The 20005-nt window shown below is 43.1% G+C and overlaps 2 protein-coding genes across 4 annotated transcripts in view; one reads left to right on the top strand and one right to left on the bottom strand.

Annotated features, from left to right (window-relative positions):
• Positions 1–2729: 2729 nt before the first annotated feature.
• MORN2 (MORN repeat containing 2) lies at positions 2730–7801 on the bottom strand. 2 transcript variants are annotated; one of them, XM_081904531.1, is made up of 5 exons: positions 7678–7801; positions 7184–7234; positions 6121–6227; positions 4359–4495; positions 2730–2967 (listed from the first exon to the last, which is right to left on the bottom strand). In XM_081904531.1, the coding sequence occupies exons 1-5, from the start codon at positions 7721–7723 to the stop codon at positions 2865–2867; spliced, it is 444 nt and encodes a 147-aa protein (XP_081760657.1). In that variant the 5' UTR covers positions 7724–7801; the 3' UTR covers positions 2730–2864. The 2 variants fall into 2 exon arrangements, with proteins under 2 accessions (XP_081760657.1, XP_081760658.1); XM_081904532.1 differs by lacking the exon at positions 7184–7234 and having other exon boundaries at positions 7678–7780.
• Positions 7748–20005, top strand: part of DHX57 (DExH-box helicase 57) — a 34618-nt gene continuing 22360 nt past the window's right edge. Inside the window, exons 1-7 of one of the 2 annotated variants that reach the window (XM_081903716.1) lie at positions 7748–7885; positions 9677–9919; positions 11281–11427; positions 12709–12882; positions 13588–14408; positions 18850–19025; positions 19506–19627. In XM_081903716.1, coding sequence (XP_081759842.1) covers positions 9687–9919; positions 11281–11427; positions 12709–12882; positions 13588–14408; positions 18850–19025; positions 19506–19627 — 1673 coding nt within the window. In that variant the 5' untranslated portion in view covers positions 7748–7885; positions 9677–9686. Of the gene's footprint in view, positions 7925–9676; positions 9920–11280; positions 11428–12708; positions 12883–13587; positions 14409–18849; positions 19026–19505; positions 19628–20005 lie in introns of both variants that reach the window. The other variant, XM_081903717.1, reaches the window with a different exon arrangement.

Raw genomic sequence — 20005 nt, 5'->3', positions numbered from 1 at the left:
AAACTTTGAGCTTCACTGTAGCTTGAAGCAATGCTCTTTGGAAAGAAGAAGCAGAAGCAGATGCAGAATGAAGAATCCACACGGCACCAACATTTTATGGATGTGACCCCACCTATTACCAACCTACTTTTCGGTCAACATAGGGATTAGTTGTATTAAGTAATAAGGCTGGACACTGGCATGTCAAACCCAATTGGTTGGGGGTATGGGCTGTAGCCAGCGGGGGCAGCTGTGCCCCCAATCAAATAAATAAAAATACTTAACTAAAAATTGAAATGCCCGCTGAAGTCACTTGAATCATGTTGTGGCTCATTCTAGCACCGCAACTGCCAACTCAACTGTTCTTGAGAAGTTTCATGCAAAATCTATTATTGTTATTATTATTATTATTATTATTATTATTATTATTATTATTATTAATCTAACCTCAAGGTTAGATTACTGGAATGCGTTATACGTAGGGCAGCCTCTGAAGACAGTTTGGAAACTTAAGCTGGTGCAGAATTCAGCAGCCAGGTTGCTCACCAGAACAAGACAGTCTAAGCATATTGCACCGATCCTGGTCCGACTGCACTGGCTACTGATTAGTTTCTGGGCCCAATTCAAAGTGCTGGTTTTGACCTATAATGCCTTAAATGGCTCAGGACCATAATACCTCTTTCCATATGAACCTACCTGAGATGATCTTCCGAGGCCCTCCTTCGTGTGCCTCCTCCTTGAGAAGTCCGGAGGGTGGCAACACAAGAACAGGTCTTCTATGCAGTGGCTTCCTGTTTGTGGAATGCTCTCCCCCGGGAAGATTGCCTGGCGCCTTCATTATACACCTTTATTAACCAGGCCTTTGGCTGACCTGATCAAAATCCCATACCCTTTTAAAAATATGGCTCTTTTGTGGGGGTATTATTGGGTTATAGCTTATTGTTTTTATTTTACATACTGTGATATTTTTATGCGAACCTCTGGGTATAGAGTGGTATATAAATTCTATTATTATTATTATTAATAATAATATTATTACTATTACCACTACTACTACTACTGTATTACACGTGGCAGACAAGAGGACTTTTGAAATTGGGGGGAAAGAGGCACTTCCAAGACATCCTGCCAAAAAGTAATTTTTAAAGATAGAGATGTATCTAGAAAAGCAGAGGTTGTCATTCCTTGGTTTTATTCAATACTTACAGGCCAACATCTTGTCTGCAGCAGGTTGACAGGGACTTGACCTCTTCTAAATCACTTCATGACTTAGGAATCTAAAATCCAAAGGTTTGATTTCCAGTGTGTGTAAGATATATGTAATTATAGCTTTTCAGTGCAGGTACCGTATTTTTCGCTCTATAAGACGCACCAGACCACAAGACGCATAAGACGCAGTTTTTGGAGGAAAACAAGAAAAAAAAAATCTGAATCTCAGAAGCCAGAACAGCAAGAGGGATCACTGCACAGTGAAAGCAGCAATCCCTCTTGCTGTTCTGGCTTCTGGGATAGTTGCGCAGCCTGCATTCGCTCCATAAGATGCACACACATCTCCCCTTACTTTTTAGGAGGGAAAAAGTGAGTCTTATAGAGCAAAAAATACAGTAAATTGACCTTGGGGAAGAAATCCATAAGGGCCAATGGAGAAGCATTTGGTTTTTCAAGCCTTTTCAGTGGACCTGCACTAACAGAGAGCAAGAGTTGAAAGCAGCCAGCAGGTGATGAATGCTGGAAAATCTGCACGTAGGGAGAAATCAATTCTACTTATGGTGAAATGGTAAAGAAATAAAGATTTTTTTGAAAGCCTGTTCAGACTATAATCAAGGACATTTGAAAAGGTTGTCTCTTTGGTCCCATTAGTAATTTTATTGAATTGTTTTGAGAAACTCCCAGCTCAAGTGGCGATACCAAGCACTTTATATATTTGTTAATGGCTCCCTGGGAAGATCTTGCTAGTAAATGGCATACTAATGAACCCTTAGTAGAGACTCAATGTGTAATGAAGGTCTGTGATATAGTTTATGGAGAAGTGGACACATCTGACATTGGGAACATTGTGCTGAACAAACAGAGGCATTCTGTTCCTGTTCATTACATACATCTAATACACACAAACTGTAAACATATATTTTATTGAATCATAAATAGAATTATAGAGCTGGAAGGGACCAATTACATTCTATCTTGGTTTCCATGCTTTCCCTCTCAAAGTTAAAATTCTAATCTTGGTCTCTTCATAATTTCAATATTGGAAAAGGGTGTTAAAAATTCTTCACAACTTTTTATTGATAAATATTTTATTAGGATGATTGTAACATTTGCAGTTGGGACACGGGTGGCGCTGTGGGTTAAACCACAGAGCCTAGGACTTGCCGATCAGAAGTTCGGCGGTTCGAATCCCTGCGACGGGGTGAGCTCCCGTTGCTCGGTCCCTGCTCCTGCCAACCTAGCAGTTCAAAAGCCCGTCAAAGTGCAAGTAGATAAATAGGTACCGCTCTGGTGGGAAGGTAAACGGTGTTTCCGTGCACTGCTCTGGTTCGCCAGAAGTGGCTTAGTCATGCTGGCCACATGACCTGGAAGCTGTATGCCGGCTCCCTCGGCCAGTAAAGCAAGATGAGCGCTGCAACCCCAGAGTCGGCCATGACTGGACCTAATGGTTAGGGGTCCCTTTACCTTAACATTTGCAGTTACAATAACATGAAGGGGGAAATCAACCTAAACAACATAACAAAACTCAAACAAAACAAAAATTAAGTCTAATGCTTGCTTTATTTGCTCACCTCTATTTAAGAACAATATTTTCTTGTCAATGAACTAATAAATTATTTATTGTGAAACAGCCTGGATAACAACTGTTTGATGCCTTTCTTCCAGTACAAATTATCCTACATTTCCAACTTTAGCTTCAGACCCGGTGCTGCTGTGTAATGAAACGTGCCATCCCATTCCAGGCCCTGTGTGTCTTTAAATTCTCCGTTCCCTTGCAGCCTGGAACAGAACAAAAACAGCATGTAAAAATCATAGAATCATAGAGTTGGAAGAGACCACAAGGGCCATTGAGTCCAACCCCCTGCCAAGCAGGAAACACCATCAGAGCACTCCTGACATATGGTTGTCAAGCCTCTGCTTAAAGACCTCCAAAGAAGGAGACTCCACCACACTCCTTGGCAGCAAATTCCACTGTCGAACAGCTCTTACTGTCAGGAAGTTCTTCCTAATGTTTAGGTGGAATCTTCTTTCTTGTAGTTTGGATCCACTGCTCCGTGTCCGCTTCTCTGGAGCAGCAGAAAACAACCTTTCTCCCTCCTCTATGTGACATCCTTTTATATATTTGAACATGGCTATCATATCACCCCTTAACCTCCTCTTCTCCAGGCTAAACATGCCCAGCTCCCTTAGCCATTCCTCATAAGGCATCGTTTCCAGGCCTTTGACCATTTTGGTTGCCCTCCTCTGGACACGTTCCAGTTTGTCAGTGTCCTTCTTGAACTGTGGTGCCCAAAAATGAAGGCTGCAGTCACTGAAGTATGGCTAATGATGTACAGCAGCACTTTGAGATGTCTTATTTCTTAGCGGTGGTAGTGCTGAATTAGGCAGTGAAACAGAAAGTACCTCATAAGAGAGATGCCTGTTAGAAGCTTTGGAGTTGCTAGTTTTGTGTAGCAGAAATTGTACTACCATATTGATCCTGCTAAGTAATTTGTACTTTTAATTTCAATTTTTACACTTATATTATTTATTCCTGTTGGTGCGTGAACATCTACTCTTGGGTTTTCATTATTTCTGCAGCAGAATTCTTTTTACAGAAAAGTTTTCCTACTTCTTTACAGCAGCAGCATTCCAGCTATCTCTTAGTGAAATTCCCATTATAGGAATAAACACCATTTGATTCTGTTTCTTGGAGTCTTTATTATTTACAAAACTTTACATTGGTCATTAATGAAGAAAAAAACAAATAAAGAAACAATCTTTTTCTCCTTTTAGCCAACATAATACTGACATAATACTGACGCATTCACATACTCGTTAATCACATGCCCTGATGAAGGACACCTGTTGCTGGGGAAAATTTCTGTTGCTTATAAACTTGTTCAAGGCCATTTACAAGTTTCTTCTAGAATATTCCAACAACTCTCTCATAGAACCACAGTGGAATAACCACATTTTGTTAGTTTCAGCAAGTTTGCTGCATCATGTGCCTTTCTAACCGCAGTTTGGATCCAGTCAAAATATGTATTTGGAGAGCGATCACCCTAACCTACATGGGTAGGAAGAAGCAAACGAAGGTTCACTTTAAGTGCAAAGCCTGTATACTGATTAAGGGTGAATATATTCCACATCAAGGCAACAAACTTGTGGTTATGTCCCTTTCAGCTTACTTGTTTTCACAGAACTGTCCAGTGTACTTGGCTCCATTGGTAAATATGTAGGTTCCTGTTCCATGAAACATGTTGTTATAGAACTCGCCTTCATAAACTGCACCTGAAGGATGTTCCAGCCTTCCGAAACCATTCATCTGATTTAACAGGAAGTGGAATTGACAAATTAATATCCATTCCTAGAAAGGTAACTCCATCTTTTATTTAGACGGGTCACCTTTGTTAACAGAAATGCTTCATCTTTAAACATTGGCTTTACAAACCTTACAAGCGCAACATTCATAATACTGACAAAATTTAAATACCATTTCCCTAATCATTAAATGCCTCATTTTAAAAGGTTTTGATTTTTTTGCTCTGTTGTCAGGTCACCGCTTTTCAAATCATGGCATCTCCCAAAGAATTTTGGAACTACACTTTTGTCTCATGGTGGTGAAAGGTAGCAGCACCCTGGGAGAGTGCTAACAGACTCAAGTCCTGCTTTCAGGCTTTCTATAGACATCTGGTTGGCCACTATATGAACCAGATGCTGGACTAGGTGGGCCATTGGTCTGTTTGACTGGGAAGTCTGCCCCCTTGTTCATCTTTGGCTCCTCAGCGATATGGGTGTGTAAAACTGGAAAACATCACAAGATCTCAGTCTTCCTGATTGGCTCTTTTGCCTTGAAGTAAATCAGATGTACTGCACTGAAACAGGGCACACGATACGCTGGGATTGGAGGTGAGACCACAAAACCTCTAAAAAACACAAAGCCATTCAAGATGGATTAATCAAACAATTTATCCACAAATAGTCCTTTCCAGAGCCCTGCCTTGTTACTAATGTTCCAAGGAGAAGTACAATAAATAAGTACTAACTAACTTAAGCCAGGCACCCCCAAACTCAGCCGTCCAGATGTTTTGGAACTACAACTCCCATCATCCCTAGCTAACAGGACCAGTGGTAAGGGATGATGGGAATTGTAGTCCCAAAACATCTGGAGGGCTGAGTTTGGGGATGCCCGACTTAAGCCAATGGCCTGTTGCATACAGTACCAGACAGTGGTTGAATCTAATGGTGGTTCTGCTGCAGCGGAAAGAGCTTGATTTTACTTAAGTTACCTCCTCAAAGTTGCTCCCGAAGATTGGAGGACATACCCAGAACAGAATAGGACATGTCACTAAGCGCTGCAGAAAGTAAGAGAGTAGGATTGGCAAAAATCAAATGTCCCAACATATGCAAGTTGAAGTGCTTTCTGCTAAGGCAAAGCCACCATTGAATACAGCCCAGGATTTATTTCTTCACTGTCATTTCCAAAACACACAGAACAAGAAAAGAGAGAAAAATAAACTTTACAGGCCGCCAGGTCAAAACCAAACTCCACGCAAGAGCTTACCACTATTGCGACCACAGTAACTCACAGTAGCATTGCATAGGAATTCAAATAGTCATTGAAATGGCAATCTTTTACATGCTTACTTGGGAGTAAGTCCCACTGGGCCTTAAGTCTTGAGTAGGCGTGCACAGACGTTTATCTAGGAGCAAAGCTCAACAAAGTAAAGTGAATTTATGTTGAGATTGTGCTATTAATGCATTACTCGGAAGAATAAAACAGCTAAGCCCAAGCATGCCCTTAATTAATGTAAGCAATGTATTTTGACTTTAACATATATTTAATAACTCAGTTGGAACAAAAATGTTAAAGACTCTGACATAATTTTATTGATTCAAGTTTCTTTAGGCAAGGAGCTTAAAATTAATTGTTCTGATATTGGCAGATACCTTATCATTCTTCCAGTTTCCTTGGTAAATAATTCCATCTGGAGTAGTATGAACTCCATGTCCACTCCTCTCAAGGACTCCCTCAATTGTTCTTGTACAGTCACCCTCTAAGCAAAATAAAAAGTAGGTGGGGAAAATCCAACAAACATTAGACTAGATTTTAATTAATAACTAGAGTAGTTCAACCTTTTCCAGAATCCTTCAGAATATGCCACTGAAAGTAACTTCCAGACCCCACAGCTTTATCTCATACTGTGAAGTAAAAGTGTTTCCAGCTATCCTCCATCCCAGTACTGGAATCAGGATAGGCTAGAATGGTCTAGGTAAAGGTAAAGGTAAAGGTAAAGGTACCCCTGCCCGTATGGGCCAGTCTTGACAGACTCTGGGGTTGTGCGCCCATCTCACTTAAGAGGCCAGGGGCCAGCGCTGTCCGGAGACACTTCCGGGTCACGTGGCCAGCATGACATCGCTGCTCTGGCGAGCCAGAGCCACACACGGAAACGCCGTTTACCTTCCCGCTGGTAAGCGGTCCCTATTTATCTACTTGCACCCGGAGATGGTTTTGAACTGCTAGGTTGGCAGGCGCTGGGACCAAGCAGCGGGAGTGCACCCCGCCGCAGGGATTCGAACCGCCTTTCGATCGGCAAGTCCTAGGCGCTGAGGCTTTAACCCACAGCGCCACCTGCGTCCCTTCCAGAATGGTCTATGTGAAGTTAAAAATAAAAAAGGAGCACATCCAGCCATCAGACTTTATGCATGCAACCTGAATGCTTACTAGGAGGGGGGAAATCAACTGATTTCAATAAGTTTTATCTACCTCTCAATCATATCTGTTATGAGGAGACATATTGCTGGAATTTTGGAAGAGGTTTGGAAAGAGGGTAAATGGAGGAAGCTTTCCACTTATCATAACTCACTACCTTGCTTTAATAAGCCCTTGGTTGCCTTCCATTATTATTATTAACATTCCATTATCGTTTGTTTCATTTTGAAAAATATCAGATAAAAAGCTAAAAGTTACAATTTTTTATTTTTAAAGAAACTATGAAAATATTTTTTTTACCATACTTATCTCCATTGGGAAATACAAACGATATTTTGTAAACTTCAGCATCTGTAGAGAGAAAGACACTCTTTTTACTGATTGTTGGTTGAAAGCAGCGTTCATGCAACCATTCAATGGCTCCTGTTTTTTTGGACTACAACTCCCATCACCCCTACCTAGCAGGACCAGTGGACAGGGATGATGGGAATTGTAGTCCAAAAGCAGCTGGGCTGGGGAGGATTCAAGTTTGGGAAACCCTGGACTAGACGATTCTCGGGGTCCTTTCCAACCTGACGACTCTCGACTCTACGAAAAGGGGCTGCTCGTTTCTGAGCAGACGCGGTTAGGACCCGCGGCTGTGAGCCGGCAAAACGAATAAGGGCGATGCGGCGGGAGGAGATGGGCGAGAGCCGCATCCCCAAGGCATTGTGACTGCGGGTGGCGGAGGAGGCTGAAACCGGCAGATTATCTTGCGGCTGCTTCCTCAGAGGGACGGCGGAGAGGCAAAATACCTCGGTCGCCTACGATCGACCTGCGCAGCAACCCCCATTTCGCCATGGCTCGAAAGGAGACGCGCCCGCGGTTGCCATGGTGACCGGGTACTCGCCCTCGCTCTCTCCGCCGGCGGAAGTGGGAGGAGCCTCGCCCTTTTCACTTCCGGGTGGCCGTTGACTGTTTAGGGAGGCGGTTGGGCTGAGGCGAGAGCGGCGTCTCTGGCAGGTGACTGGAAAGGGAAGAACCGGCGAGAGGGGGAAGCTGGTTGTTTATTATTATTATTATTATTATTATTATTATTATTATTATTATTATTATTATTATTATTACTATTGCTATTACTATTATTACTGCACTTACTTTATTTAGGGGGGGTTGGACTAGATGACCCACGGCCTCCCTCAAAGGTCTATAAGCCTCTTGTTGTTGGCTTAGTTGGGGCTCGTGGTTCAATTGCGGGGTGTTTCCAGGCGCCTCGTGAAAGGAACCGGGAGGAGCCGCGGAGCTTCAGGTGCCTTTGGAAAGAGGCAGTATCGGTGGGAGGGAGGGCTGGGTCAGTGGGGCGAGGTGGGGTACCAGGAGTGCTTACCTTTGCATTTTTATTTAGGGTCCAAATTGCTCGGTACCCCGGGAAGCACACGTGCCCCCTTGCACTGTACCAGCTTGCCCGTGTCTTACGATTATTGTACAGTGGTACCTCGGGTTACATACGCTTCAGGTTACAGACTCCGCTAACCCAGAAATAGTGCTTCAGGTTAAGAACAGTTTCAGGTTAAGAACGGACCTCTGGAACAAATTAAGTACTTAACCTGAGGTACCACTGTATTTTAGTGTTCTGTTGGAAGCTGCCCAGAGTGGCTGGGGAAACCCAGCCAGATGGGCGGGGTATAAATAAAAAATTATTATTATTTATTATTATATGATCTTTATCGAGGAGGCTTAGCACAGGAAGCGGCTTTCATCAGTTGGAAGAGCATGAGACTCTCAATCTCAGCGTCGTTGGTTTGAGTCCCCACGTCGGGCAACATTCCTGCACTGCAGCGGCTTGGACTAGATGATTGTTGGCGTATTTTACCATTCTGCGATTCCATTGGTGCACCTAGCTCAGTATTGTCTACACTGACTGGCAGCAGCTCACCAGGGTTTTGGTAAGAGAGCTGCTCCCAGCCCTCCCTGGAGGTGCCAGTATGGACTAGACCAGACATAAGCAAACTCAGCACTCCAGATGTTTTGGGACTACTACTCCCATCATCCCAAGCTAACAGGATCAGTGGTCAGGGGTGATGGGAATTGTAGTCCCAAAACATCTGGAGGGCCGAGTTTGCCTATGCCTGAACTAGACCCAGGACCTTTTGTACACAAAATAGAGCTTATGCCACTGAGTTATATAGCCCTTTCCTGTAGAAATTTTGTTTGTGTCTGGAAATGTACTATGTGGAAACAGGACAGAATCCTCTCTTGTGGGGGTGTCCAGTCTGTGTCCTTATCTTTAGGAGTGTGTCTGGTGCCTAGTTTACAGTTATTTTGGTACCAAGTCAAAGTCTGTATTTTTGCCTGGCTGATTTAAAGCCAATTATTGTCCGTGGATTAAGGTTTTCAAATTCTCAACTGTACTGTGTTTGATTTGATTGCTTTATTCTTTGTGTTTTGCCTTGGTATCTTTAATGATGTAGAGTAGTTTTAAAATAATTTTAATTAAAAAATTCTAAATTAATTATAGGTGAGTGGTAGAGTCCATGGTATATTCAATTGATCTTTAAAGTGTAATAGATTTGTGTGTTGTCTTGATTATAACTTTTGAAATACTCTGTGAAATTATTAGGGAGTGAATCCCGTTGAAAATAATGGAACTTACTACCTGTGGGTTGTGGGACAGGGATGTTTGATGATTGACGCTGTATGCCAGAGCTACATAAACAGAAGTAATAATTGCCATCTTTTCTGCTAGTCTGCATGGTGATCCTGGTTGATATTTTTCACTGTTGATAATGTACTTTCATTTTTCTTTTCCTACAGAAAGGAGAAAATGAGCTCCTCAGGGAAGAGAAGAGGAAAACCAAACAGAGGGGGAGGAAGGGGAGCAAGAAGAGGAAGAGGCAGAGGTGGCAGCAGCAGTAGCTGTGGTAGACCTTCTAACAAATGCCAAGCCAGTGGCAGCAAAAAAGGCTCAGAGAAAATTTGGGACGATGGTGATGATTTCTGTGTTGATGATGATGATGGTGATTTCTGTGTTTTCAGTGGACCAAAAGATGTAGCCAGGTCAGCTAAGTGAATTTGATGGAATCTTACATTTTGGAGTTTAGGTTGTTTTTTAAAAACTTCTTTTTGAAGAGTGTTTTAAGAAGGTTTTAAGAAGTAAGATCAGGGAGGGCTGTAGCTCCTTATCAGAGCACATACTTTGCTTTGCATGCAGAAGGTCCCAGGCTCAATCCCTGCTATCTCCAATTAAATAGGATCAGGTTGCAAGTGATCGGAAGACCACTTTCTGCCTAAGACACCAGAGAACTACTGCTAATCAGAGCAATTAAGACTGGGCTATGCAGTACAAGGCAACTTCCTGTGTTCCTATAGTAAAGTGAAGCGCCTTGACTTAAGTCAGGAGTTGTCAACCTGGTCCCTACCACCCACTAATGGGCGTTTCAGGATTCTAGGAGGGCAGTAGGGGGTTCTACAGCACAAGCTGATTCCTCCTTCCATCGAGCACTGGTGGGTGATAAGTAAATTTTTACCATCAAGAAAGATGCATTAGGTAGGTATAAAAAGGTTGGCTATCCCTGACTTATGTGATTAATTCCAAAACGCTTGTATTTTTATTAGATGTATTTGTATTTTTATTAGAGCTTTGAAACTGACTAACCATAAATTTGAGCCTCATCTACTGTCTCTTGCGTGCCACCTTTTACAGAGGGAGGGTTTTTGACATTGGCTACTAGTGAGAATAGCTGGAAATTCAGCTCATTTTTTGAGAAACAGTATATTGGTTGCCATATATTGGAAACCGAAGGCTACTTCCCCTAGCTACCATAGCACCAAGTATCTCAGGTCAAAGGGAGCTATTTAGCACGGAGACAGGTGTGTGTTTGTTGTACTAGTACTTTTATTGCATGTTTTGCATGACACAGAAAGAGGTTGCACCCATTCAGGTCAGATCAGTGGAGTGGGATATTTAAAATAATAAGTACAGCTGGAATTTATTAATCAAACAAAGAAGCTGATGTATTTTTTTTTGGGGGGGGTGTCTTTTAAAAGATGACTAAATAACTCCGCAGAAACGCACTGTAGCTTTTGCACCACAATTTCTGTGCCCAACTGCATTAATCCAGCTTGTCTGTTTAAACATACTGTGGTCATTATGGGGCTTGTCACAGATCCTGCACGTAGCTGTGTCAAACATTCTGGTAACTTTGCTTGCCTTCTTTGAATTTCCTAGCAACAGAATATGGGTTTTTCCAACATGGCCTGCTTAGGAACTTTCTTGATGCTCTTAGCTAGTTAGGAGACAAAATGACCCATACAACTGTTCTTATGTTCGGCATAGCTTACATTGTGCATGTATTTTCCATTACTTGATTAAATTAGAATGTATTGTGCTTCTTTTGTTTTGTTTTTAATATATCAAGCTCTGCTAGCAGAGGACATGGACAGACCAGACAAGCACCCAAAACAAAGATGCCTCTTCAGACTCTGTACATGACTTCCGATAATCAGATGAGGGTGAAAGAACTTCTTCGTGAGCTGCAAGGACAAGAGCTGGCTGCTGGTTCAGAGTCAGTTTTCTAAACATAAATAATTTCTTCATTAAACACATACTGTGACATGTTGAAGGACTGAACATGAACACCCTTTAGTTATTCTCCTATTTTATAGGCATTAGATCATATTATTCAGAATGGACTGTGACAGATGTGGTTGGGCAGCCTTTCTAGAGAAAGAAACAAAGTCTCAGGGTGGCTCCACAGTTTACATGGCAAACACAATTGTGATGGATACATAGTGTTTCCTGCAGCAAACTTGTAAAGTATGGATGCCATAATAATATGAGGCTTGAATTTATGAATTACTGCTTGATTCACATGAACCTGCCTTGTTGAGTCTATGAAGACTGCTGTTTGAGGTGGGTGGTTGATGGGGCCATCACTGTGATGACCTCACTGCTTATGGAACTCCCTCCCAAGAGCTGCGTGTCAGATGGTTACTTGCTTAGTTTGGAGTAATAGAGTAAGCACATCTTTTTAGCATTGCTCTTAATGAACAGTGAAAGCTGCTGCTGAGTTTTATGCTGCAAAGTTTTATTTTCATAAGGTTTTGTAATGATTTATCATTGTGGTACTTATTGTTTTGTTTATATTTTATGATGTGCCTTGTAAGTTTGCTAAATTGAAAAAGCAGGGTAGTATAAATATTGAGTTAGATTCAGACTTACCTTTTTGCCCAGGTTTTCTCTGACCCATAATATTGGACGCTGCGGTACATATTTGAATCCTCTGAATTTCTATTTTATTTGCTTTTATGTATTTTTTGATGTTTTGTAGGTTTTAGGGTGCATTTTTTATTTGATAAGATATTTGTTTTTCACACTGTACACCGCTTAAAGATTTTTGAAACGTTAAGTGGTTTATAGGTAAAGGGGACCCCTGACAGTTAAGTCCGGTCGCAAACAACTCTAGGGTTGCGACGCTCATCTCGCTTTACAAGCCGAGGGAGCCAGCATTTGTCTGCTCGGCAGACAGTTTTTCCAGGTCATGTGGCCAGCATGACTAAGCTGCTTCTGATGCAATGGAACACTGACATCAGAGCAGCACACGGAAACACCGTTTACTTTCCCACCGGAGTGGTACCTATTAATCTACTTGCACTTTTTGGCGTGCTTTCAAACTGCTAGTGGTTTATAAGTACTTACAAATAGGGGACCAAGTACAAAATTCCTGGCTTAGTGCTGAATGTTTTGGATAACTAAACTGAATTGCTTGAGTAGAGAGTTCCAGATGTTTGCCTTATCCCTAAGACTATTGCTTCTAAAAGAAGCATACTGCTTTCTTTTTTTCCAGGATGCTTGTATCAGGTGAAGATGACTGTGATGAATTGGATTACTTGGAGGACGAGCACGCCTGGTCAGATGGGCAATCAATTTCTAAAAAAAGCACAATTGCTTCTTATCAACCACCTGTGAGCCATGTTCTAGATACTGAAGTCTCTTCATTTGCTGTGCACAAACTATCCAGGTAATTATTGTCTCACTAATAAAATGGAAAATATTAGTCAGGAGATGGGGTGCTAAAAACGTGCATAGCTGCAATTATGTGAATGAGTGTGGAATGTGACATTTAACACAGAATCAAAGTGGCACCCTCCACCCACCAATACATTTCCAAATAGAGCCGAAAAAGAGCAGTTATGTAACATTATGTAAGGTGGAATGGGGATCCTTTTCCCCCTAGGGGCCAGAATCCCACATGACCACTCTTCTGGGGCCCACGGGCCAGTGTTTACTGAGGCCAGAAGCAAATGTGTATAGAGCCATGCAAACATCAGAGGTTTCTACACCCCGTCTACCTGTCCCCATCCAGACAGGCAAGGAGCATTATCATAATTCAAGAACACATTCTAGCCAAGCTAAACACTCAGGGTGGGTGCTAAGTATGGCCAGTGAAGGATGAGGCCTGGGAAGAGCAGTGGAGGCTGGATGGCCACATTTGGACCCTGGGCCTGAGCTTCTGCATCCCAGTGTAAGGCATATCATTAGAGCAAATTTCTACAACAAGCACAAGTTGTACATTTTATTCCAGTTGCAGAAACTACACAGTGTGGACACCTGCTTCTTTCTACACTACAGGATAACAGCAAGCATCCTTTAAACATAGTGGGAATGCTTGCTCTTGTGTAAATGTATGTGCCTCTACAATGCATTTCTTTTCTTTTCCTTCTAGGTACGGCTTTGATAGCGAACGTTGCCAAGCTGTGCTGAAATCTTGTAATAGTAACATTGGGGCATCCCTGGAGCTCTTACTCCTGCAATGCTTTTCAGAAAAATTTGGAGAGAGGATGCAGATCACGGAAACTGCTGCTCAGACAAGTATGGAAGATTGTTTGGAACAAAGGCAAGAGGAAGCATTTGCCCTCCGTTCGATATGTGGAGACAAATTTGTGGAAAGAATTAATAACAGGGTCTGGACTGTTGCATTAGACTTGACATACTTGACAGAGTTGCTCAACAAGCCAAAAGAAGGGAATAGCAACATCAGTAATGGGCTAAAGCCAGCTTCCCTGGAAATCTGTAAACACTACCTCCAAGGAGATTGCAGGTTTGGATCGAGGTGCAAGTTCAGGCATGAATCTCGAAACAAGCAAAAAGGCCTTCCGAGCGTCAAGGAAGATGCTCATCTCAGAGTTAATGCTCCTGTGTATGAACTTGAAATAAGATTTCCTGAGGATAACAAATACCCTTATCAGCCGCCCCTTGTGGCATTCTATACTACTAATGAGAAGCTGCCCTTGGCTTGCCGGTTGCACATTGCTGAATTCCTTTATGAAAAGGCCATAATATCGTCGGAGTCTAACGAACCTGTTGTTTATGCTTTTATAACAAGCCTAGAGGATGAAGCTGAAGTAACAAAATTGCTTAGTAAGACTTCTCACAGATACAGTGCTCCTCCTTTGCCTCTGGCAACACCCATGTCAAGTACAGTGACACATGTTCATAAGCAAGATTTTCCTAGCAGCTCTCATGTTCCTTCCCGGATTTCAGAAGGTATATACTACTTCATAAGTCCTTATGGAAACTAGTACACATGTTAAGAAACAGGCTATGTATGCAGTTTTGGGGGTGTGGGTTCTGCTCCCAATTGATATTTCTAGAGAACAGCATGTATTTCACACAAGTAGGTGTGTGAAAATGAATTAAAAACTATGTTACAAAAAAAAGATAATTAAAAAGTAATTAACCACAAATAGAATTAAGAAGTTATTAAACATAAACAGATCTTTTTAATAGATTTTTAAAATTCTATTAAAACTAAAAATAATAACAAAAATAAAAACATCACAGTACCAGCCCTTTAAAACTTTAAAACTATGTCTCTGAGTTAGTGGAATCATTGCAATAAAGATTTCAATGTCATGCAAAATGAAACCACAAAATACAGTGGTGCCTCGCAAGACGAAATTAATTCGTTCCGCAAGTTCTTTCGTCTTGCGAGTTTTTCGTCTTGCAAAGCACGGTTTCCCATAGGAATGCATTGAAAATCAATCAATGCGTTCCTATGGAAACCGCCTTCAGACCAGGTCCGGGGACAGTCTGTCCCCCGACCTCTTCTGAAGGCTGGGGGGGGGGCGGACAAGGGCTTTTCTTCCCACCCCCAGCATTTTAAAAAAAAACCTGGGACAGCAGAGGACTTCTCCGCTGTCCCGAGGTTTTTTAAAATGCTGGCGGGCGGCAGCGAAGGCTTCGCTGCCGCCCGCCAGCATTTTAAGATCGCCCCGGGACATTCTCCGTTGTCCCGGGGTTTTTTAAAATGCTGGCGGGCAGCAGCTAATCCTTCGCTGCCGCCCGCCAGCATTTTAAAAAACCCCAGGACATTCTCCGCTGTCCCGGGGCGATTTAAAAGCCCCCGGGAAGACAGGCAGGGGGGGACAAAGACTTTTGCCCCCCGCCAGCCTTCATAAGAGGTCCTGGACCTCTTCTGAAGGCGGGTGGGGGGCAAAAGTCTTTGCTCCCCCCCCCCCCGCCTGCCTTCAAAAGCCATCCGGGATAGCGGGAAGCGCTTCCCTGCTATCCCGGACGGCTTTTAAAATGCTGGCGGTGGGGAGCAAAGCCTTTTGGCCCCCGCCGGCCTTCCTGGACCTCTTCTGAAGGCCGGAGGGGGGGAAAGCTTTGCTCCCCACCGCTAGCATTTAAAAGAGGTCCCCGGAGATTTCCCTATGGGCTTTCTTCTTGCAAAGCAAGCCCATAGGGAAATTTGTTTTGCGAAGCGCCTCCAAAACGGAAAACCCTTTCGTCTAGCGGGTTTTTCATCTTGCGAGGCGTTCGTCTTGCGGGGCACCACTGTACCAGCCACAGTATTTCATTATTCTCCAGTTGGGATAGAATACTCTCTAGATAAATAATCTCTAGATAAATTACCGTATTTTTCGCCCTAGAGGACGCACCGGCCCATAGGACGCACCTAGTTTTTTGGGGGGGGAAATCAAGGGGGGAAATTATATTCTCCCCCCCCCCCAGGTTTGCACAGCCATCCCCAAGCTAGAAGAGGGAGACGGAGCGCTCCGTCTCCCTCTTCTGCCTTCAGGGACAGCCTCTCTAGCCTCCGTGGGGCAGCGGCTTGCCCCGCTGTCCCCCGAGTTTGTGGGGCTGGCGGGGGAGAGAAGCAAGCTTGCTTCTCCCCCCCCCCGCCAGCCTCCAGATTGGGTCAGGGAATAGCGGGGTGGCGGCGCTCCAGCTCCCCGCTATCCCGCGAGCTTGTGGGGCTGGCCAGGGGGAGAAGCAAGCTTGCTTCTCCCCCCCCCCCCCCGTCAGCCTCTAGATCTGGTCGGGGAATAGCGGGGTGGCGGCGCTCCAGCTCCCTGCTATCCTGCGAGCTTGTGGGGCTGGCCAGGGGGAGAAGCAAGCTTGCTTCTCCCCCCCCCCCCCGTCAGCCTCTAGATCAGGTCGGGGAATAGCGGGGTGGCGGCGCTGCACCTCCCTGCTGTCCCCCAAGCTTTTGGGCTGCAGGCTGCTGCCCGCAAGCCTTGCGAGCCCGCGGGACCTCCCGCCGGGCTTGCAAGACTTGCGGATGGCTTCCTGAAGCCTGGAGAGCGAGAGGGGTCAGTGCCCACCGACCCCTCTCACTCTCCAGGCTTCAGCGAAAGCCTGCATTCGCCTATTAGGACACACACACATTTCACCTTCGTTTTTGGAGGGGAAAAAGTGTGTCCTATAGGGTGAAAACTACGGTAAATCCTATCATATATGCTAATAGTAAGCACATGCTCCAGGTGTCTGTCCTTCCGTAGCACCACTCACAAACTTGAGGAACTCTAAATCTTTGGGGAGGGAAAAGTGAGGGAGCAATACAATGTCAAATAGCTCAGCCAATGAGAACTAAGCATACTCTTGGGGGGGGAGCTGGCTGGGGGGTGGGGTGGACAGGGCTGAATGGAGAAGCCAGGAGAATAGAGTATCCTGGAAGAAGTTGGGCTGGAATCCTGAACAGGAGCAATACAACACTGCCACATTTTGTTGTGGGTTCCACCTGCAGCCTGCTATAAGATTGCTAACTTTTTTCAGTCTTCTAACTTGGCACAACTCTATAAAAGATAGCTTTGATTTTGGGGGGAGATTTTTGCATATGCGCATGTGTGTATGTATGTATGTATGTATATGTATGTGTATGCAAAAATCTCCCATATGTATATGTGTGTGTGTGTGAATAAAGAAATAATAGGCAGATATTTAGTCAGGAAGATAATACTGTACAGGTGGGGACAACCATTGAGAGCTGTGAAAATAGGATTGTTTTCCTTTATAGCAAGTTTAAATAAGAATCAGCAAATATGGGTCAGTTGGTGAATAAAGTTGCAAGGCCTGGAGTGGGGGTGAGGATCCTTGGAAATGAATATATTGTAAGATGAAAAGCCCAATTGAAAATAAAACTCACTCTATATATTTCTATTTACATTAATGAAGGAGACGGCTTCAGATGAGTTGTCCTCTCCAACTTAATGGAAAATTCTTGTCAGTAAGAGATTTGTGTGTCAGTGAGAGAGTGTTTATTTTTAGCTCGGAACATAAATCCACACTGAAGCATAATAATATACCAAAGAAAAATGCTCATAAAAACTATAGATGAAGTAGCACATAAGCAGCGAGTTAAAAAAATAGCAGCTAAAACCAGTAAAAAGATTCTATGCTCCACTTGAAGTCCATGAATAGAAGGATTTTGTGCAGTACCTCAAAAATACCTCTGTTAACTACTGTATAGCACTTGCCTAAATTTGCCTGCATTGTGTCCATTATTGGCTATTTCCTGTTATACTATATTTGCTCAAGACACTGTGCACAAGTGAAGCAAATTTTAAAACAGTTGGCATGATACAAAATGAAAGGGAGTGGGGGAAATGCTGCTGTGGGAAACTTTTACAACAAAAGGAAACAATACTAGGATGTTTTGAAATTGCAGGTGAATTCAGAAGGGAGTGACTTGGACAGCTGCAGTAAACAGTTGTAGGGGGAGAGTGTGAGAAAACAGAATAGCGGTCTCTTACAGTGAAATGTTATTCTTGTCAGGAATTTTTCTCAGTGAAGGCTTGTAGCTCAGTGGCAAAGAACATATTTTGCATGGATTTAATCTCTTGCATCTCCCAATAAGGCTGGAAAAGACTCTTGTCTGAAACTCTGGAAAGTTACTACCAGTTATTATAGACTCTTCTTGGACTCTTGATGGTCCAAGGCAACTTTCTAGATTCTAGAGGTCAACTCAATACTAAGCCACTAAAGACCTCATTCTAGCCTCTAGAATTGGCACCCCTGTGGCGAGTGGCCTACCCAGTGATCATATTGCTTAGTTCAAGTCCTCATGTGAGTCCTTTATAACGTATTGTCAGTTTCCTTGTCCCCAATTGATGTACAGTGGTACCTCGGGTTACATACACTTCAGGTTACAGACTCCTCTAACCCAGAAATATTACCTCGGGTTAAGAACTTTGCTTCAGGATGAGAACAGAAATCGTGCAGCGGTGGCATGGCAGCAGTAGGAGGCCCCATTAGCTAAAGTGGTGCTTCAAGTTAAGAACAGTTTCAGGTTAAGAACAGACCTCTGGAACGAATTAAGTACGTAACCAGAGGTATCACTGTAAGTGGTGACCACTTGCAAGGACAGTGCATCATGGGCAGAATTCACGATGGGAGATTTCCCAAAGAATAGTGCCGCAGGTGATGGAGAACTCTCTGTGGCCAATGCATGCCAGTCCCTGTGATGAGGATAGCACACTGGTTGGGAGCTCTGGTCTTCCAGACTTCAGCTCCCATCATTCCTTGCCAGCATGACCAATAGTTGGGGATTATGGGAGCTGCAGTACAGCAACAACTGGAAGGCCACAGATTTCTTCTCCCTTATCTAGTGAAATGTTATGTTATTTTTTAAAAACCCCACCCCTGAAGACTGATTAGCTAATGTTTCAGTATGGTGTTTGTTAAGATGCTTTCTGTTTTTAAGCAACCAAGGAGTTGGTAACTGAAGAGGATGATGACGACAACGACGAAGAGGAGCTGCAGACAGTTCACGTAGAGAAAGAGAGTTATGTGAATCTCAAGCGAAAGAAGTACAGGACCTTAGCAGAGCCAACTTGCAAAGAAAATTATAAAATTTGCCGTCAGTTCAGGATAAAGAAGGTACATATGTAAACCTTGGAAAATAAGTGGCAGAGTTACATTTATAACGTATTTTCAGCTATATTTAAAAAACAAACTATTTGCTGTGTGTACATATAATAGCTGGTAGGTGGTAGGAATTGATAGCAAAATCCAGGAAAGAATCTTGAAGTTCTGGATATGCAGTAGATCCCTTAATATCTATATTTTGTTTTGTATTTAAGACCATTTTATCTCAGAGCTGCTTCCTATGCTAGAATTTCTTGTATCTTGAAAAACATATCTGTATGCTTGTGTTCTCTATATGTGGGATCAATAGCAGTTACATCTGTTTTCCTGTAAAGACTTGTATCTACAGAATTAATGGAAGACAGTCTAGAAACTGTGTGCCTTCTCTGGATGTGTGTGAACTATAGTAAACAAACAAAGAAATTCATGTAATTGTGGGTCATAAATTGAGCAGTAACAGGCAGCTACTGACAATCCACATATATTTGTCAGTCTTCTAGGCACTACCAGTCCATATTGCAAGAACGACAGAAACTTCCTGCATGGGAAGAGAGAGAAACCATTCTTAAATTGCTGAACAAATATCAGGTCCTGGTTGTGAGCGGTATGACTGGGTAAGATATAAAACTGTCTGCACACTTGAACACCATGTTAATACTTACTATGTGAAAAGCAGTCTGTCTCTGCCTACAAAACTCAAAAGGGACCTTCCCTTCAGGCAAGAAAAATGAGAGGGTTTGAAGTCAATAGTTACAGCAAAGGTATGTATGGTGGAGCTTTTCTTCCTCCTGGTTATTATATCTGGCAATCTGTCTCATCTAGTCTAAACTCTCCTCCCCCTCCCAACTGCTAGAGCAGATGAGTTGAGATTAGGCAGAGAGAGAGAAAATAGATGAAGGAGGAAAAAACCCAGGCAGTGTGTCTCCTTTCCTATAAGTGTTGAATTCAAGATGTATCGCATTTTATTGCCTGTAGAACAGGAATCTTCAGGG

The sequence above is a fragment of the Podarcis melisellensis genome (assembly GCF_964234715.1).
Source record: "Podarcis melisellensis genome assembly, chromosome: 3".
NCBI classification, from domain to species: Eukaryota; Metazoa; Chordata; class Lepidosauria; order Squamata; family Lacertidae; genus Podarcis; species Podarcis melisellensis.
Note: the sequence above shows the minus strand (reverse complement) of the source record. Positions and strands in the feature narration are given on the sequence as shown.